This window comes from Ochotona curzoniae, unplaced genomic scaffold (assembly GCF_017591425.1).
Source record: "Ochotona curzoniae isolate NIBS_2020 unplaced genomic scaffold, NIBS_Ocur_1.0 scaffold_4506, whole genome shotgun sequence".
NCBI classification, from domain to species: domain Eukaryota; kingdom Metazoa; phylum Chordata; class Mammalia; order Lagomorpha; family Ochotonidae; genus Ochotona; species Ochotona curzoniae.
This window is the reverse complement of record NW_024467119.1, coordinates 18086268-18107655: the sequence shown is the minus strand read 5'-3', so window position 1 is coordinate 18107655 and position 21388 is coordinate 18086268. Positions and strand designations below refer to the sequence as shown.

The following is a 21388-nucleotide window of genomic DNA, read 5'->3' as shown; positions in this document are numbered from 1 at the left end:
CCTCACCCCGCCTGCCTCGGCGCCCTCTCGCTCCCTCCCTCCCTCCCCGCCGCAGGCTCCCCGCCCTCAGTATCGCGAGACGAGGTGAGAGCTGGCGGAGCGGCGGCGGCGGCGGCGGCGGCAGTAGAGGTGACCGAGGCGGCGGCGGCGGCGGCCCCGAGCGCTGCGTCGACCCCGGTGCGGCCCGAGTCGCGGCAGAGCGTCGCCCCCGCGCCCCTCCCGCTCGCCCTGGGGATGGAGAAGGCGGCGGTGCCCGCGGCGGCGGCGGCGGCCGAGGGAGAAGGGAGCCCCCCGGTGGCGGCGGCGGCGGCCGTGGCGGCGGCGGCGGGGCCCCCCCCGGCGGCGGCGGCGGCGGCGGCGGAGGTCGGCGGGGCTCGCTCGGCCTCGTCTCCTCGTGGGATGGTGCGAGTGTGTGACCTGCTCCTCAAGAAGAAGCCGCCGGCGCCGCCGCCGCCGCAGCAGCAGCCGCAGCCGCAGCAGCAGCAGCAGCAGCAGCAGCCGCCGCAGCAGCAGCCGCCGCAGCAGCAGCCGCCGCAGCTGCAGCTCCACCACCACCACCACCACCACCACCACAAGGCCAAGCGGAACCGGACCTGCCGACCCCCCAGCAGCAGCGAAAGCAGCAGCGACAGCGACAACAGCGGCGGCGGCGGCGGCGGCGGGGGAGGAGGCGGCGGCGGCAGCAGCAACAACAGCGAGGAAGACGAGGACGACGACGACGACGAGGAAGAGGAGGTTTCTGAGGCAAGGGCCTGGGTTTCCGAGGATGGAGGGGCTGGGAGGGGGCTTGGATCGCGGCGGGTCGGTGTCTCGGGGAGGGAGCAGGCAGGCGGACGGGGGGCGCCCCCGGCTCGCGGGGCGCAGGGCAGCGGACACGTGCGGGGCCCCCCGCGGGCCGCTTTCCCACGCACGACCATGTTTGGGGAGGGATGGCCGCGGGCCCCGCGCTGCACACCGGGCGGGCCGGGGGGCCAGGGGGGCGGGCCCCGGGCCCGAGGGGGACGGGCAGAGGTCGGCGGGCCTCCTGGGCACCGGGCAGGGGCAGCGCCCTGGCTGCGGGCGGCGGGCGCGGGGGCAGCCCGGGAGGGACGGTCGTAAGGCTCTGGGAGCGGAGTCCTTGCGTGTGCGTGCGTGTGTGCGTGCGTGTGTGTGTGTGTGTGAGAGAGAGAGAGACACGTGAGAAGCTGTACTTTTCCACACTGCCCCGAGCAGGTTTTGGTTTTCTGTGTGTCTGGTTTTGAAATAACTATGATGGCTGCCCAAGTTAACGTCTCGATCTCTCCAGGGTTTTCGGGAATCTGAGGTTATAGTCACATACGTGTATAATAAGCAGTAGAGTGGATGGAAAAAAAAATTTGCTCTCCACACATACATACCTGTCCATCTCCAAATGCTTCCTTTCTGAGAAAGAATTAAAGGAGGACCTGTCGTTTTTCCAAGGCCTGTGGGGCAGCCGAGCGATGTGCTTCGGAGCCAGGCCTGGTTATGGTGAGTTGGACTAGGAAGGCGTCTTGGTTTGTCCTAGTGATCTGGTTTCATAATAACACTTGGTCATGTCTCCCTGGGCCCACAGGCAGGCGGCGGTGCAGGCCCTGGTTCCTTCTCGAAGGCCCTGGCCGAGCCCGCTGACAGCCAGCTGCGAGCTTAGGTTAGCACCGTGGCTTTACCTCGCTTGTCCTCTGCCGGGAATGGAAAGTAGAAAAACCTTGATGTGGAGGAATTGCGATTTGAGACAGCCGGGGAAGGTAGCGCTAAAGGCCGATGAGGAGCTTGGTGCTAAGTGAGAGCTGCTGCCTGGGCTGAAGTAGCGCCAGCCTTGTGTTCCTTTGCACCAATGTAGGGCTTCCCTTGGCCAGGGCTGGCAGCCTCTCGGAATTGCATTCTTTGCATCTGACCCCTGTTCGAACAGAGAAACACGTCTGCAAGGGTTTTTTGACTGAAATTGTTTTACCTCAGACGGAGTGAAGTTCAAGAGAGATAGGAGTTGGATGATGAATGCCGCAGAGATGGAAGAGTTGTGTTCTGAGGGGAGATTTGTATGGACAGAGTTTTTTTTGTCCTGATTGGATGTTTCGGGATGGGATGTTACTCAGGCTGCATTTGAAGCAGTTGCGAGAAAAGATGTGTGATCCTTATCTCCAGTAAATCTGTATGGAATTTAAAGTAATCTAGCCGGATTCCTTTATTTTGGAAGGGAGGAAGACAAACCTGAGAGGAAATGGAATCATAGTGGGATGTAGCAAAAGTACAAGCCAGGGTTTTCTGTTGTCTTCGACCGGTATACCTTGTAGTCAGAATGGATTCCTTACGTTTTCTTCTTGATTCTGTGAAAAGCTTAGGCACTTAATTGCAAGATAATTCAGTCCTGCAGATGTAGGCAAAATACCAATAATTCATCTGGATCTTAAATTCTCCAAAATATCAGGGTGTGGTTTGAAACAGGACTGTGATAATTGAATAATACTTGCTGGAATGTTTATCAGCTGACTTTATGGATCTAGGTAGTTTTGTCCATTAGAATGTGGCCTAGTGAGTGAGACTTCTAGTAATCCTCTCAGTTGTAGGGATAAGTTTGACCATAAGTTTGTAGGTATGTTCATTTTGTGAGTCAGGTTTGTTCTTGGAAAACAGGAATGGTGTATGTTGACTGATCAGTTAGAGGAACATGGCTGATGTTGTTGTGTTAATGTGCTTTTACTGGCTCCTGCACAGTAATCAATGGATTTGTCATGTTTGATGAAGATGAGTCAGGGAAAGTGTTAGTGCGACCATTAAGAAACTCATCCATGCAAGTCTGTGATGAGGGACCAGCTGCTGAAAGGAGGAGTTTGGCCCTGCACTTCTGGTTCCTTTACACTGCAGGCTCACTGGGCAGGCTGGGCAATGCTTGCCTTAATTACTGCTTTCCTGAAGTGACAGCAGAAGGTTTGACTTTCTAGAGCTGGGAAGTCTTATGGCAAAAGTCACAGAATTTAAATCCTCTTCCTAATTCATTCTGTTCTAAGCTATACAACTAAAAAAAAAAGTAAATGTTTTGATCCTGAGACTATCCTTGCAGTAAAAAATTATGCAAGTTTATAAAGAATATGAAAGATTATGCTTTTGCAATATTTATCTGAAGAAGTTGAAAATTTTTTGTTTTTACAGTTGTTTTTTTAAAAAAATTTATTTGCAAGGCAGCCTGAGAGAGAACATGCAAGCCGCACACATGAGAGCACTTGCATCTGCTGGTTCACCCCCCAGGTGGCTGCAGTGAAACCTGCAGGCTGCGACTCCATGGTTGCCAACATGCGTGCAAGGGTGCAAGCACTTGGACCTCTTCTGCCCTCCCAGGCACATTGTCAGCATCATAGGTGAAAGTAGTGGCACAGCCCTGACTGAAAGCAGTGATTACTTAAATGCCTGCACTGCAGGTGGCGTCTTAATCCACTGTGCTACATGGATAATTTAGTGTAACAAAAATGTATAGGTTGGCAGTGAAGAACTGCTCCTAGCTGTTCTCTGTTTCTGCTGAAACAGCAAATGGAAGGAAAGGAGGATCAATGAGAATTTTAATATTAAAGAACCAAAGTGTAATTCTTATTAGAGCAGATCATTGGGAAATAGATTTCTCCAGAAGGATTCCAGAATAAAATAGTCATGTTTCATATAATTTCCATAACTCTGGATGCACTTGGAGGAAAAATAGATGACGAGCTCTCTTCTCTTCCCTTCTTTATATCTAAAATTGAAAGTGTACAACTTTCTTGCCTTCAGTGAGTTCCTATTCAGTAAGGAAATAGAAAGGAGTTTCCATAACATGAAGCCATCATGCTCTTCTTTCCCAAGTTTTTGGACTAAGTTAATTAGGTTAGGAATGTTGAAAGTGCAGGAGTTGATGCTTCTTTTCAGAAATAACATTGCATTCTGTTGAGTGCATTTTTAAATATAATTGAATAATGTCAGTTATATTTAAAGCAGACTTCAAAGGGAAAGCTTATTAGTAAAAGCACAGGTGTATTGAAAATTTATAAAACGTGGAGACAGTAGCAGTTGGTGTTTGGTCTATGTTTGTGTGAAATGTGTGCTTCTAAAGAGATAAACCTAGTGAAGATTTTTTAGCCAAGGGAAACCAGTAAATAAATTAGTACTTAGTGCCTAAAGACTTTGCAGAGCTGGCAGGAATATTTATTGAGACATAGAAGAGGTAAGGTTAAGAAAATGAAAGAAAATTTATTTCAGAAATAAATTGTGTTTCTTTTTTTTTAAGATGTATTTTATTTTCATTACAAAGTCAGATATACAGAGAGGAGAGACAGAGAGGAAGATCTTCCATCCAATGATTCACTCCCCAAGTGAGCTCAACGGGCCGATCCTATGCCAATCCGAAGCCAGGAGCCTCTTCCGGATCTCCTGCTTGGGTGCAGGGTCCCAAAGCTTTGGGCCATCCTTGACTGCTTTTCCCAGGCCACAAGCAGCGAGCTGGATGGGAAGTGGAGCTGCCGGGATTAGAACTGGTGCCCATATGGGATCCTAGGGTGTGCAAGGCAAGGACTTTAACCTCTGCGCCACCGTGCCGGGCCCAAATTGTGTTTCTTGAATTCACATCCCAACTTGTTTTTCCTTAATGAAAAATGTTTTAATTCTTAGAATCCTAAATTAGTGCTGGGAAGCTTCCTTGTTCCTGGGTTTCATCTCTTAATTGAGCAGCAGAATTTATAAACTAGACATTAAGATCTTTGAAGCAACAGTTCTGTCTTAATGATAATTATCTTGTTTTCTGTCTTGCTTAAGCATAGTACTGGATTAAGAAACATTTTCAGTGAATAACTGGTGCTTAGGGAGTATTCAGAATTCATTCAGGAAAGCAAGAAAAATAATAGAATTTCTTCCCCTGTTCTTAGAGCCAGGGCCTTTGAATAGCTGAAGTTTGTATTTCATTTGCTTAATTACTTCTCTTAGTGTTAGTGGTCTTCCCTCGGTATTAGAAGGGAGCACAGTTAACCCAATGGGCCTTGATTGCTGAATGTGTGTTAGGTCAGGTGCCTTCAGCCTTCTGCATATATTTAGACTTTTCTGTTTTTAAACTTTGAGAAGCAAGAGAGGCTGAGACAGAAGGTGCTCACATTTATTGGGTTCCTTTCCAGATATACACAAGGGCCAGGGCTGGGCCTGGCTGAAGACGGGAGCCCAGAACCTAGTTGGGGTCTCCCACGTGACCCTGCTAGGGTCAGCATCAGCAGGGAGCTGGAGTCAGTCCTAAGCAGCAACTGAACTAAGTCACTCTGATACAGGATGCAGATGCCTGACCAATTTCTGAACTCTAGGCCAAATGCTTTCTCCTGGTTTAGACTTTAAAAACAGAAAAACTAATGTTTAACGCCTACTGTGCGTGAAGGGTAGGTAATGATTAAGAGCACGGACCCTGGCTGGAGACTAAACTCAAACCTTTGATCCGTCATTCACTTTGTGACTTTGGAAAAATTGCTTTAATTTCTCTCTCCCTCTTTTTCTTCATATATAAATGGTGATAATAGTAAATCCTGCTTTATAGCATCATTACAAGTTAAGTGATGTCAGATGTCGTGTATTTTTTTTTAAAGATTTATTTATTTTTATTGGAAAGGCAGATATACAGAGAGGAAGAGAGACGGAGAGGAAAATCTTCCATCCATTGATTCACTCCCCAAGCAGCCACAACGGCCGGAGCTGTGCTGATCCAAAGCCAGGAGCCAGGAGCCTGGATCCTTTTCTGGGTTTCCCACGTGGATGCAGGGTCCCAGCACCATCCTCAGCTGCCTTCCCAGGCAGAAGTAGGGAGCTGGATGGGAAGCAGAGCTGCTGAGATTAGAACCGGCACCTATAGGGGATCCTGGCATGTGCAAGGCGAGGATGTTAGCCACCAGGCTACTAGGCTGGGCCAAGATGTTGTGTATTCTTATTTTTTCTATAACTGTATGAAGCAGGTGCTGCCCAGTTTATTTCACTCTGCAGTAAATGTTTGATGTTTCCCTACTATATGCTAGGTAATGCACAGTACTAGGTGAATAATGGTGAATAAAACTGTTTTAGATACACTGATATTTTAGAAATGCAGTAATAAATAAATGCAGGTTTGGGGAGGTGTGAGAGTGATGTTAAATTGTTAAATATATCCTGAATGAAGTGTGTGCATTTCAAAAATATTTAAATGCTGGGAAGCTTCTAGGAAATATTTCACAGGCCAAGAAACTCATTAAGAAGGATTTCAAGTACTTTTGTTTAGAAGGGTCACGTAGCAGGAATCTCAGAGTTGCTCGCCCCTCCCTCCCTCCCTCCTTCCTCCCTCACTTTCCTCATTCATTTGCTCCAATACATTCTTTTTTTTTTTTAAGATTTATTTATTTATTGGAAAGGCAGATAAACAGAGAGGAGGAGAGACAGAGAGGAAGATATTCAGTGCACTAATTCACTCCCCAAGTGAGCGCAACGGCCAGTGCTATGCTGATCTGAAGCCAGGAGCTTCTTCTGGGAATCCCACACGGGTGCAGGGTCCCAAGGCTTTGGACCGTCCTCGACTGCTTTCCCAGGCCACAAGCAAGGAGCTGGATGGGAAGTGGAGCTGCTGGGACTAGAACTGGCACCCATATGGGATCCTGGCGTGTTCAAGGTGAGGACCTTAGCCGCTAGGCCATGCCACCAGGCCCTGCTCCGTTACATTCTATGATGTTGAATGCAACAAGTCATGGTGACGTTTTAGAAAATATTAAAATAATTCCTTTTGGATGGAGGAAAAGACCTTGTGGCAGCTGGGCAGACACTGTGAGCAAGTTGTCTTTTCCAAGCTTTGCTTTTACCTTTTATTGTTAAAACTCAACTGAAAAAGTTTAGATAAATGTGTTTTAGTCTTGCCATGTAAGAATCAATAATTCCTTGCAAAATGAAAACTTCAAGGTAAAACTTCCCCTTAGAGGCATTCTTCTGCTTTTCTCTTGACTTTTAAAGATTTTTTTTTCTTTTTTTACTTTTCAAAGTAATCATTCCTTATTAAACCAAAGAATTTTTTTTTTCCTTTAAAGTAGGATTTTAACAATGTTAGGAAGAGGTATCTGAATGGGCTATTAACACCTGGAAATCAAATGCAAGATTTTCTTAAAGATACTTAAATAGTTCTTTGTTCTTTTCCTCTGTGTATAAACTAGTTCCTGAGAGGAGTTTGGGGCTGCTGCTCTCTACCTCTTTCTGTTTGGACACATTTTCAATGGGAAGGTAGTAGGGGATCTAGCAACCAATTGTTGGGATTCTATAGAGTTTCAAAACTGCTTCTAAAAATGTGATGTGCTGACAAAGGCGGCTTGTTTACAAAGTGAGGTCCCAAGATTAATAGATGTGGTTCGCTAGCTAACGCCCATTCTCCTAAGTTTTATTTCTGACCTTGTAGTGTCATGTGTGTTGTGTAAGTCTTAGCATCTTACTTCTGCTTTGCTTTCTAATCTCTGCAGTAAGAGTAGTTCGTAAATATTTTTTAGCAGCTACTTTATGAAATATCTGGAGTCTCACATCTTAAGGTACCAGGACTTGCTTAGACGTGTATATTGCACCCATGGAGGATGACTTGGACCCCAGTTCTTATTTTGTGTAGTCAATGCTTACCTCAGTTACCAAATTGGAGTTACTGTTTTGAAAGTTTCAGTGTTGGATAATATGTAAAACAGGCGCATTTTGGCTCTAGATATTCACTAAGCTGTTGAAGAGACTGCTTTTAACATGTGGGCATGCCATCCAGGTAGTTTTTGGGTCCTGGATACAGTAGCTTTTATGACAGTAGTTTATTCTGAATGTTTATAGTTTAGTGGGTTTAGAAAAATCACAGATGTGGATGCTTTTAATTTTTTTCATGTTTGACCACAGAGGAAAAGGAATTTTCACTTCACGATGGTATGTGAAGTGGTGCCTGCTGGTATACATTTGTTAGGGCCAGCAGAAAGTACCAGCGTCCACAGTAGCCTGTGCAGTTCCTGAGTACTTTGAGAACAAGTAATTATGGACTGGAAGGTGACAGGTAATTATGAATATTCTTCTTATCTCTTAAACCTTATCTCTGGGAGAGTTATGTCCCTGTACTTGCTCCCGGAAGTAAAATACCCTTCCTGACTTACGAAGATCAGCTTTTTGATGCTTCTAAATTTTTGATTTGTTCATAAAGTGAAGTGAAACTGTACGGCAATATAGTTATCACCTCATCATTATTTGTAATTATGGCTTTTAACTATGGAAAAGTAAAATCTTGCGTTTTATTTTCCTTAGATGAATACAGACCTAATTATTGAAATCATAACTTAGGTTGTTTTCTATCATCTACAAAACTTATGAATGTTACATGATTTTTTTTGAGGGGTATTTTAAGTTTACATCTGAGTGGAACTGGAGATAAAGGAGAATGAGGAAGAAAACATGTAAAGATGAGAGTACCTCAAGAATGCTTAAGTGAGGGGACAGTGCCGTGGCAGAGCAAGCCAAGCCTCTTTCTGTGCTGCTAGAGTCCCCTGTGGGCATTGGTTCTGGCCCAGCTACTCCTCTTCAGATCCAACTCCTTGTTAATGGCCTGGGAAAGCAGCTGAGGATGGCCCAAGTCTTTGGGTCCATGCACCTATGAAGGAGATCTGAAAGAAACTCATGACTCTTGGCTTAGGATCAGTCAGCTTCAGCCGTGTGACCAGTTGGGAAGTATACCAGTGAATGGAAGATCTTTGTTTCTCCTCAAACTCTGCCTTTCCAATTAAAAAAAATTTTTTTTAACAGAAAAGAATGTCTGTTGGAGACTACCATTTCCTGCCAAGGACCTTTTGATTACTAAAGTCTAAATTTTAAACAGTGTCTTAGACTGGTAGTTCATATCCGCTAGCTGGTTCTAACTTAGTATCTTTCTTGTCCCCAGTGGTTTTTCTAGAGTTGCTTTGGCATCTTAATCATTTTTACTTCTCAGAGAGGATAAATAGATGGATAGATCTTTCCTGTGTCTTTTCTGTTACTCTCTAGAATCAGTTTATTGGCTACTTCCTTAAAGTCGTTTGTTTTCACACCTTGGGTTGTGATTTCCGCAGTCATGTTCCAGATTTGGTGGACTTGTTGGTGCTAAGCCTGGAAAATCTTATATATCTGATTGATGAGGGGTTTTTTTTTTCCTTTTAGTAAAACAAGCACAGAATAGATGAAGCAAGTAGCCATCGGTAGTCTTCAGTCATGGTCTGCCATTTTTGACCATGGAGCACATTTTGTAAGATCCAGATCGTAGAAATTGTCAGGTGCTTTTGACTGTAAACATTCTCACAAATTAGCTTGCCCTTGCCAGGTCACTACTGAGTCTCACTTTGGGCACATGCCACTAGAAGGCATCAGGTGGATTTTGCCTCCCGGAATCCTCATGACTAATGACTTCTTAATATTTTTGTATTGAAGGTATCACATCAGTCTTTTTAAGAAAATGAGTCAACTCCATTTTTGCTGCGTGTAATAAGTTAGTTGTTCTTACCAACCACCATGGTGGTTGTTGGAGTGTCAAAAGCTAGATAATGGATTTTTGAAACACCATATATGTTTTAGTAATAGTGTAATGTTGGCTGGGGTTGAATAAGATGTTGGAGATAACAATAACCATTAGTTCTTAGTTAAAATAATCCTGTGCTCTCTCTACACAAAATAACATTTCTTTTCCTAACTTTTTAAAAATCAATTAATTTTTATGGTAGTTTCCATGGGCTCAAGGGTTTCTGCTTCCCAACTCCTGTCCCCCGCTGATTTCCCCTATGTTATTACAATAGTATAGTCCTTCAGAAACAGTCAGAAGTCCATCATTCTGCTATATAAGTGGATCTTGACATTTCAACCATGAAAATGGCTGAAACTAGGAAAGATGTAGCAAGAGGGATAGTTTAAACATGAATGGAGGGTTGGAGATAGAATCTGTCAATGAGGGGTGCTACAGTTTGACCTAATTATATTCCCGCTACTTATTGCTTCACGTACAAATTAATGAGTTGAACTAGTTTATAACAAAAAAGTCAGGAGCTATGCAACATAATACTGTTTCAGTTGTAAAAATAAACTGGTTTATGTCTTCAGATGATTTTAGAGTACAGATTAGGTATAGCATATTTATAGAGCTAGTTTATAGCTGTGCATCTCTAGCAGGGAATTTTGCCTCCCACCTTTCTCCCTGCCAAGAGGACTAGGAGGTATTCTAATTTTAAACTTCAATGTTTTTATCCACTCTTTCCATGTCCCAGAAAAGGAACAAGAGAAAACAGGGAGGAAAAGCAAAGCCTATCCTAAATTCATTATTGGTTTGGATTTTTCCTCATGGATTGCCTTTTTTTTTCCCCAGAGATTTATTTATTTTTTTATTGGAAAGTCAGATACATACAGAGGAGAGGTGATTCACTCCCCAAGTGACCTTAACAGTCAGAGATTAGCTGATCCAAAGCCAGGAGCCAGGAGCTTCCTCTGGATTGCCGGGCCTGGCAATTGCCTTTTAATTAGTTTAGGTATGTGAGATTGAAATTGTTTAGATGGATCTGTAGAAAGAGAAAGGTTGTCTTTGTCAGTTTGGGGTTCGGAAGAAATATACACTGAAGGGCCTGGTGTTATAGCCTAGTGGTTAAATCCTTGCCTTGCACACCCAGGATCCCATGTGGGTGCTGGTTCCTGTCACAGCTGCTGCAGTTCCCTTCCAGCTCCCTGCTTGTAGCCTGGGAAAGCAGTCGAGGACGGCCCAAAGCCTTGGGACCCTGCACCTGTGTGGGAGACCTGAAAGATGCTCCTGGCTCCTGACATCGGATAGGCTCAGCTCAGCTCCAGCCATTGCGGCCGCTTGGGGAGTGAATCAGTGAAGGGAAGATCTTTCTCTGTCTGTCTGCCTTTCCAATAAAAAAAGATAATAAATACACACTGGAGCTAGCATTTGCTTCCTTTTCCCTTTTTTGTCATTCTAAATCTGAAACCTGAAAAGAGGAAGTCCTCTTGTTTGTTGCACCAGCTCTATTTCCAGTTCAGCCTTTGATGATTATTGATTGTTTCCTTTTCTGTGTCCTGTTTCTTTTTGAAATATGGAGATAATACTGAAAATGGCCTTACTGAAGCTCTGCGACAGGACTGTTACTAGTGCACAATGATGAAGTGCATTCTCTTACTAATGTTTATTGAGTCTCTCTTCTGTGTGACTGTTTTCAGTATTGAATTTTCTCACTCATTTCGTTTTCTGTGAAAGTGAAAAGATTCCTGTATTTAAAACCAAGCTATGTGTTAAATGTGGATGAGTCTAAGTGAATTTCTAAATGTTGTAGTTAGTAAAATCTTCCTCCATAGAATTTTAGTGATGGTATAACTCATTTTTTCTGGATGATTTTTTAAAAATATTACTGTAAACATAATCTTCTCATTGAGTTTATTCTTGCCACCCACGTTTGGGACCAGCGTGGAGTCCCTGGTTGCGGCGTGACCAGCCCCATGCTTGGGTCTTGAGGACCGTTGGAAGAGTGAGTTGGTGAAAGATCCTGATCGCTCTCTCTCCACACCCTCCCTTTTCTTTCTTGCTCTGTCTTTGAAATAAATAAATAAGTAAATGCTGAAATATTTAGTGATCATTATTAAGATCTAGAAAAATTGTTAGGGATTTCAAGGGATTTGAAGAAACAAGACATTACTCCTGGCTTCATAAAATTTGAATCTTGTTGAAACACAACTAATAATTTACAATTACAAGATCATTTTAATCCTTTAAAGTTACTTTGAAAATCTGTGATGGCTTTTGGTCTAAACTGTGCCTTTAGAATTAGTCCCTAATTATAGAGATCATTTGTTTGTTCTAGTGGGGTAGAGTTATATTAAATCTCTCCTATGACTGTCTCTTGGAATAGTCAGTGATTGTTTAAAGATGAGATCTATGTGTGGCATTTTTCAGTGTCCTTGACAGCTAAATTGCCCTGAAGAGTCATCCATCCTAATTTTATCCTGAAGGTCTTGTAGTAAAAAAGGAGATTTGCATGTTTGTGGTTGATTGCCTAGGTGGAAATAGACTAAAATATGAGAAGTTGAACTGTAGGATAACATAGGGTGAAAAATATCAAATTAAGTTTTTAAATATAGTGTTTTGTTAATTAAGCATACTTATCTTCATAGACATACATATTTATGGAAACCTAGACAAAATCACCAAGATGTATAGAAGTATACAAAAGTCACCTATAATCCTCCTTTGAAAAATAATTATGTAATCTGTGTATTCATTGTTATTCTCGACATGTCAATTTATCCTAAAGAACAGAACGGTTGTTTAATAACTTTGCCTAGTAAAAGTTTCATTGATGAGCATTTTTCAAATATATGATTTGGAGGGATGAGTCTTTAGGTGAAGATTATATGCCTACTTAATTGTAAAAACTAATGAATATATTTATATATAAAAAGATTTCTAGTGAATATGGATTTTTATTCACTGAGTAAATGCTGCTGGCAGCTTGATATAATGTGTCCTTCATGATGCGAGAAGGGTTGGTATATGTGTGTGTTTCAGAGAAAATTAGGATGTGTCAAATTGTTCTCATTTGCTTAGAAATGCGCTATATTAGAGATATTCATAATTTAATTTCATCTACTTAGAAATGGATCTTTTATATTGGTAGATATTTGTTTTCACTATTGCTGCTGTAATTATAATGCTAAAGTGAAAGTTTCTTTTAATGCTATTTTGTATTTAAAAATAATTTCTCTGGGAAATGGAATTGCTGGACCAGACTCTGTGCATATATCAAATATAATAAATACTTTCAAGTTTTACTTCTGTCAGTAGTGAATAAGAAATTTATTCCCAGATATGAACAGTTGAGTTTATAAAACCTGTTAAATGGAAAATGTTTTCATTTCCATTTTGCTGATTATGAGCCAGCACTGAGAAATTTTTTTAAAAACTTGTTTGAAAAACAGCTAGAAGACAAATGGGAGCCTACATTCCTGCCTGCTGGTTTACTACCCAGTGGCCACAATAGCTAGGACCTAGTGAGGCAGAAGAAGGAAGCCAGGCCTCCTGTGGGAAGTGGGGAGCCAGTTCTTCAGCTGTCACTTGTACCTTCCAGATCCTGATTAACAAGTGGAAGCCAGGTTACAAATCCAGACACGAGTTCTGAGATGAGGGGCAGGCTTGTTACCTTCTAGGCTAAAGTACTTGCTCCGTATTATTTTTTCATATTTGGAGACCTTGTTTACCCAATATAAGCTTTCTTTTGATATTTCTTTTTTATTTCTAAGATGTATTTAATTTGATTAGAAAGGCAGATTTACAGAGAGAAGGAAAGATAGAGAAAAAGCTCTTCTATCCACTGTTTCACTCCCCAAGCGGCAATAATGGCTGGAGCTGAGCCAATCTGAAGCCAGGATCCAGGAGCTTCTTTTGGGTCTCCCACATGGGTGCAAGGAAACCACTTTTATTTGATCCATTGTGTGTATAATGAGGAGGAATATAATTATAATACAGATCTTTCAGTGAGGGGAAGAATAGAAAATGCACAGTAGTCATTGATTCATGTTAGTAATGAAATTCTTCCAGGTAAAAGTTGCAATAACTTTGGCCACCATTTCACTGCCATGGTTAAGTTAATTTTATTCTGTGGGAGAAATATTTCTTTGATTTGCACATTCTTGGCTTTGTTTTTTAGTTGATTTATTTATTATCTTCGTTGGCTGCATTGAAAATAAGTTACTGGAAAGTAGAAATCCATAGAAATTGTACAATTTTTGTAGCCCTCTACCAGTTGGAGTAGATTCAGGGCTTTGTAAGGTTGTTTGAAGTTTAATCCTAAGTTTTTAAGTGCTAGTAGTATTGTTTGATGATCAAATTATTTAAGGTTCACAGATTTCTATTCTATTTTCTTTGATTCCAAACCATGGAGCATTAGTGGTAACAAAAAAAAAAATCTCTTTTTAGTCTTAAATTTTGAAGCCTTCTAATTCTCTTAGTGACTGATTTGTTCTGAAGACATCTTAAATAAGAGTTTTGGATGACATTTCAGGCATGGTTTAATCAAATTAGCAGAAGTGGGAAATTGATGTCTAATAAGAAGCTTATTATAAGGAGTGGGGGTGGAAGTCTGTGTGGCAGCAGTTGGGCAGTGGTGGTTGTAATCACAGTGGAACCCAAAGTCCACGTCTCAAGCTGTTCCTCATGGGCAGGTCGCGGGGAAAGCCAGCAGACAGAATTGTTTGGAGTTCTGTCTACCAGGAAAAGCCACATGAATATATCTTTTTTCTTTTGAATTAATTAATTGGGGAAATTAATTTATTTGAAAGGTACAGAGAAGGAGACAGAGTTGTTTCATCTGCTCAATTCACTCTCCAAAGGGTCAAGCAGCTGGAGCTGGGCCAGGCTGAAGCCAGATGCTTCTTCCAGGTCTTCCACGTGAATTTAGGGATCTGAGCACTCAGGCAGTCTTCTGCTTTCCCAGCCACATCAGTGTGGAACTGAATCAGAAGTTAGAGCAGCCAAGACTTGTGCCCATATGGCATGCCAGTGTTGCCACCGGTTGGCTTAATTTGCTATGCCATAGTGCCTACCCAAACTAGATCTCATCTGAAGAGCTCCTGTAAGTCATGTACACTTAAGCTTGGCATATTAAAACTTGAATGACATCTGTAAATCCCCGCTTGCAACAATTGGATTAACAGTTCTTTGAATAACAGAGAAGATATTTATATGCTACGAAATAGTTTCAATCCTTCTTTCTTTCCTCTTAGTTTATACTAATGAAGTTCACTCAGTAAAAACTAGTACAATGAAACTGTGAAATTACTAGAAGAAGACATAAGGGAAAGTTTAAGAAGTTGATATAGGCTTTTTTTTTTATAATTCCCTCAGAGTACAGGCAGCAAATGTGAAATAGATTGAGCTGTATAAAACTAAGCAGCTTTTCTACAGTGCAAGAAGCAATATGGTCAAAAGACAACCTACTAAATGGAAGAAAGCGTTTACAAGCTGTTCATCTGATAAGAGGCTAATATCCAGAATTTGTGAGGAACTAAAACCTCAAAAAGAAATAATCCAACTAAATATTGGGCAGTTAATTTTAGTAGGCATTTCTCATAAGATAAAAAATGTTTGGTACACAGGGACTATGTCCATGGAAAATGGAATCTAGATAAGTTTGGTGCAGAAATTTTTAGAAATTCATGGAAAGGCTTCTCAGATATTTTATGAGCTTTCTGGAGACCTCATATACAAACATAGCAAAGAGTTCTGCCCAAAGATAACATTAAAAAACAAAACAAGGGAGGAAGGACAGAGAAGAATATCTTCTATCTGCTGGTTTGCTCTATAAACGGCAACAAAGCTGGATCTGGGTCAGGCCAAAGCCAGAGCCCAGAACTTCTTCTGGCCCTCCTGTGTGGTTCTCCCAGGTCCCACCTGCACTTTCATGTTCATGCAAGACTGTTCATAGAAGCTAAGATGGCGAACAGTCTAGGAGTCCATTAGTGGGTGAATAGGTAAAAGGAAGTGTGGTGGATGTACACAGTGACATTAATCATAAAAAAAAATGAAATCATGACATTCAGAGACATAGATGGATCAAGAGATTATTTTTTTTAAGTAAGATAAACCAAAAGCAAATATTGCACGCTGTCTGTGATACATATGGAGTTTAAAAAAAAGTTTGAATGGGGCCCGGCGGCGTGGCCTAGCACCTGAAGTCCTCGCATTGAACGTGCCGGGATCCCATATCAGCGCTGGTTGTAATCCCAGCAGCTCCACTTCCCACCCAGCTCCCTGCCTGTGTCCTGGGAAAGCAGTCGAGGACAGCCCAAAGCCTTGGGGCTCTGCACCCATGTGAGAGACCTGGAAGAAGTTCCTGGCTCCTGGCTTCGGATTGGCACTGCACTGGCTGTTGCGCTCACTTGGGGAGTGAATCATCGGACGGAAGATCTTTCTCACTGTCTCTCCTCCTCTGTGTATATCTGACTTTGCAATAAAAATAAATCTTAAAAAAAAAAAGAATTAAAAAAAGTTGAATGTAGAAAAGCAATTATTGGAGACTGGGAAGGGTAGAGAGGAGAGAGAAGAGGGAAAGGTTACATAAGGACCCCAAAACACAGAAGCAATAAGTTACAGAGTTGACAGCACAGTGGAGCCACTAAGTGGTTACTTAGGTTGGTTCATATCCCTGTTGATGAACTAGGCACCATGAGTAGGTTAAGAGGTGATTCCAGATGATTAGTGTTGAATTAAGTTTGGTTTTGAAAATATCTTTGCAGAAATTAAAGAAGCAGAGAGCTTGAGGGGAGATAAGAAATATGGTTATTTTCTAAGAACTGCACTTGTGAAATGCAAGAAATCTGTTCTTACATCAAAAGAACTTTTTTTTTTAAAGATTTATTTTTATTGGAAAGTCAGATATACAGCGAGGAAGAGAGAGGAAGATTTGTCCACTAATTCACTCCCTAAGTGGTCACAGCAGTCGCAGCTGAGTTGATCTGAAGCCAGGAGCTTCTTCCGGTTCTCCCATGTGAGTGCAGAGTTCCAATGCTTTGGGCTGTCCTCAACAGCTTTCCCAGGCCACAGGTAGGGAGCTGGGTGGGAAGTGGAGCTGCCGGGATTAGAAATGGCGCCCATATGGGATCTCAGTGTGTGCAAGGTGAGGACTTCAGGTGCTAGGCTATCACTCTGGGCCTAGGGAAAGATTTTTAAAAGCTTAAAAATATGGGGCCTGCACATTGGCTCAACAGGTTAATCAGTCTGACAGCACCTGCATCCCTTATGGTTGCCAGTTTGTGTCCTGGTTGTTTCACTTCCTATCTAGATCTCTTCTTGTGGCCTGGGAAAGGAGTAGAAGTTGGCCCAGAGCCTTGGAACTTGTACCTGGTTTGGGAGACCCGGAAGAAGCTCCTGGCTTCAGATCAGCTCAGCTCTGGTTGTTAGGGTCATTTGGGGAGTGAACCAGTGGATGGAAGATCTCTTTTTCTTTCTGTAAACCAACCTTTGAAATAAATAAGTAAATAAAACTTCAAAAACATAAAATGCAAGTTTATGTCCAGAAAGGTAAGATCATTCTTTCTTCATTGTCTGTGATCAGAAACACCTATTAACCTAATGAAATGTAGTGGAGGATTATTCCAGTAGGGGACAACTCCTTTTGGGAAAACTTGCTTGACTCCTTCTTGCCCTGAACCTGAGATTAATGTCTATAGCTCATACCTTTGGTGAGATAGGAGGTTCATGGTAATCACCTACACAGGCAGATTTGCTAACCTTCAAAAACACATGTATGAGACACTATTCAGACTAGATGTTTTTGGAATCACACTGATATAGTTCCAAAATAATAAATGACTGCATGAGGCTAAAATGTGAGACATTATTAAACGAATCAACTTATGAAACTTGTTATTTTCCCTTGCTATTTACTTACAGAACAGTAAAAATTTAGAGCTTCATTTTAAAAACAAGCATGTGCTGAACTGAAGGGGTTTGCTCTGTGGTGCTCACGAGGGGAAACTTTGCAGCTGATCTTAGCAGTGTGACTATCTTGTAGAGAATGCTAACATAGCTTCGGCTCATGTACTCTCACTTCTCTAAGTCTTGCGAGTTGGGGCACAGCATGTTAAGCTGCTGTCTGTCACACTGGCATCCATGTCAGGACCAGTTTGAATATAATTGCTTTGCTTCCTATCTGGCTCAGTGTTGAGGGGAAAGCAGCGGAATATGGTCCAAGTGTTTTGGTCTCTGTGACCCACATAGAAATTACAGGAGGTGTTCCCAGACTCCTGGCTTAGCCTGGTCTAACCCTGGCAGTTGTGACTATTTGGCGAGTGAACCAATGAACTGAAAAATTGTCTCCTCGCTCCCATAACTTTCAAATAGATATGTCTTTATAATAAGGAAAGAGAGAGAGAGAATTCCTACTTAAACCTCTTGGACTGCTTTCCTACCCTGCCCTCCCTCCCCCGCCAAAAAAGGATTTCTCTTACCTGAGAGGTATGCTGTCAAAGTGGAAAAGAGTGTTAGAGTAACACCTCTAAAGGGTACTGTGAATTTTCTGTTTCTCCTCATTTCTACTACCATTGCCCTAGTCCCAACTGTAACATTAATTGAACTATTTTAAGGATTTAATTAATTTATGAAGAGTTATTTATTTTTATTAGAATGTCAGATTTACAGAGAAAAGGGACACAGAGAAAGATCTGGTTACTGGTTCACTCCCCAAGTGGCCACAGTGGCTGGAGCTGAGCCAGGAGCTTCTTCCTGGTCTCCCACATGGGTGCATGCTCCCAAGGCTTTGGGCCGTCCTCTCTTGCTTTCCCAGGACACAATTAGGAAGCTGGAAGAGAAGTGGAGTAGCTGTGACAGGAACCTAGTGCCCATGGAATGGAATCCTGAAGCCTCAAGGCGAGGACTCAGCCACTAGGCTGCTGGGCCAGGCCCTATTTTATTTCTTTCAAAGACAGAGTTCCAGAGAGGGAGAAAAAAAAAGAGATGTTTTTATCTGCTGGTTTACTCCCCAGGTAGCTGTAGTGTCTAAGGCTGGGTTGGTCTGAAAGAGTCCAGTGCTGGTTCTCCCATGTGGTGACGGGTCATTGAGTGCTGCTTCCATAAGCACACTAGCAAAGAACTGGGTGGTAGGAAGTGGAGGAGTCCAGACTTGAACCAGTGCTAAGGTGTGGTGCCAGATTACAGGTGGCACCCCAAGCTGTACCACAGTGCTGATCCCTCTGGACTTTGTAGCAGCCCCCTAATATGAGCTAATTATATTACTCTTTTCACACTTTTATTCTTTGTGCAGCAATTCTAAGTTGATCTTGATGAAATATAAATCATTATTTGCCTTCTCATTGCACTTAGAATGAATTCCAAGCTCCGAACTTGGCTTACCCTACAAGTTTGTGTCTTCTTGTTTTTATAATTTTATTTTACACCCTTTTGGTTCATTGATTTTTGATTAGTCCCACTGACCTTTTAGTTCTTCAGACGTAAAAATTGTCTGACTTGGCTTGGGAGTCTTTCTGCTTTCCTCCTAGAATGTTTCCCCTGGCTCTTCGTTAGAGGAACTCCGCACCATCTTTTCTTTCATTGAGTATTCTGTTTGTAACTTGGTAACTTGGATGAAACTTGAATGAATAGGGTTGTCGGTGGGGATATGGGCAGGGAGAAATAATAACGCTGTCAGTCTTTGTCCTAGCTTTGTTAGTATTAAATTCTTCAGTGTACGCTTATGCCGTTTATTGCCACTTTAAAAAGTTTATGGGTGGGGCCTGGCGGCATGGTCTAGCGGCTAAAGTCCTCACCTTGAACGCACCAGGATCCCATATGGGTGTTGGTTCTAATCCCAACAGCTCCACTTCCCATCCAGCTTCCTGCTTGTAGCCTAGGAAAGCGGTCCAGGACAGCCCAAGGCTTTGGGACCTTGCACCCATGTGGGATACCTGTAAGAAGTTCCTTGCTCCTGGCTTCGGATCGGCATAGCACTGGCCGTTGCGCTCACTTGAGGAGTGAATCATCGGTCGGAAGATCTTCCTCTATCTCTCCTCCTCTCTGTATATCTGCCTTTCCAATGAATAAATAAATCTTAAAAAAAAAAGTTTATAGGTGATGGTGGTTTGGGGGACATTTGAGTGTTTATAAAATATTTCCAAAAATCTTAAGTCATTTTATTAGTTTAGTTATTACTAGTTGAACCTGAAGTTGCTATTTTTGTGTCAGTCACTAAATCTGTGATTCCATATAATTCAGCGTAATGTCACCTGTCGTGTTCTGGTGTCTTGGAAAGGAGGTCTCTCATGTTCATTTATCAAGAGTTTTGGAGTGCACACAACTTAAATTTGTGCTTCAGAGTGACCTTTTGGAAACTGCCATAGGTTATATATTGAAATATATTGAAATTTGGATTAGTTTGGTGAAAAGTAGATGTGTAATATTGAATATTGTCTTTTAGAATCTTGACATAGCTCTTTTTTTCAGGTCCTTTTTCTGAATTTAATAAGGTGTTATAGTTTCCATATAGGGTTAAGACATTTCTTGTGCAGTTTATTCCAGATTATTTTATAATTTTCATTGCTATTGTAAGTAGAATCTTTTCTTCCTGTACATTTCCCAGGTATTTTTGGAGTATAGTAAGTTACTGATTTTTATATGACCACTAATTTTGTGTAGTCAGTTTATTCGTCTGAATAAACTAAATGGACATACTTACTGTAATAAGTTACATTTGTTGTCTACAATTTTTCAGTATTTCAGCTTATATTTGTTTTTCTTATTGCCCTTAAAATTGTTGAATGTCAGTGGCAATAAAGATCATTCTTGTCTTTCCTTACTTTAATGGGACAGCTCTTGTGTCACTACTAAGTATAATGCAGACATACTTAGTTGGTGTCAGCTTAATATGTCTCTTATCTCACTAGGTTTAGTCGTAAATAACTTACAGATTTTATCACATGTATTTTGACATCTGCTGAAATTTTGATTGTCTTCCCTACCCCCTCATTTATTTATGTTGCAGTCATAATGTTAAAATAGGTTTGAAATGTTTGGCATGATGTAGGATTATTGAATAGTGTTGGATTTGATTTTATTAATTTATATTTTCTCTGGAGATCATCCATCCATTTCATGTCAGATTTTCAGGTTTGTTGGAAGAAACTTTAGCTTTTTTTTTTAAGATTTGATTTTATTTGGAGGGATACTCAAAGAGAAGAAGAGACTGAATGATCTTTTGTCTGCTGGTTCACTCCCCAAGTGGGTGCAATGGCTGGAACTGAGCCATCACTGAGCTGATCCGAAGCCAGTAGCCAGGAGCTCTTCCAGGTCCCCCATATCGGGTACAGGGTTCCAAGGCTTTGAACCTTCCTCTTCTACTTTCCCAGGTCACAAACAAGGAGCTGCAAGGAAAGTGGAGTAGCTGGGACATGAACTGGTGTTTGTATGGAATGCTGGTGCTGGACTCTGTCGCTGTTTCTTAAGTCAATCTTATAAAGATAATGTCTTCTTAAAGTTTTTTATTTAATTTCATTTTATTGCAAGTCAGAGAGACAGAGGGAAACAAATTGCCGTAGCAGCCAGGGGTGGGTCCAAGTCAGGAGATAGGAGCTTCTTTTCAGGTCTCCCACTCAGCTGCAGGAGCCAAGCACCTGGGCCACGTCCTCCACTTCCTCTCTCTGGCACATTGACAGGAGGCCGGCTTACGAATTGGATCATCGGGCACTTTAGCCAGTGCCTGCATGGGATGCTGGCATTGCAGTTGGCAGCTTCACTTGCCTTGTCATAATCAACTGTCTAAAAATGGTTTTAGTATTTTAGTATTTCTCATTTTTTAAATGACTTAATTTTTGTAATATTGGTAAACAGCACTAGCTACCATTTTAAGTGCACAACTTAGTAGTGTTAACTGTTTACATT

General features: G+C 42.1%; 1 protein-coding gene across 4 annotated transcripts in view; it reads left to right on the top strand.

Moving 5' to 3' along the window:
* The first annotated feature begins 234 nt into the window (after positions 1–234).
* ANKRD17 (ankyrin repeat domain 17) overlaps positions 235–21388 on the top strand; it is a 160587-nt gene continuing 139433 nt past the window's right edge. For 2 of the 4 annotated variants that reach the window (XM_040967477.1, XM_040967473.1), the window contains exons 1-2: positions 235–441; positions 523–744. In XM_040967477.1, coding sequence (XP_040823411.1) covers positions 235–441; positions 523–744 — 429 coding nt within the window. Of the gene's footprint in view, positions 442–477; positions 745–21388 lie in introns of all 4 variants that reach the window. The other 2 variants (XM_040967475.1, XM_040967472.1) reach the window with 1 other exon arrangement.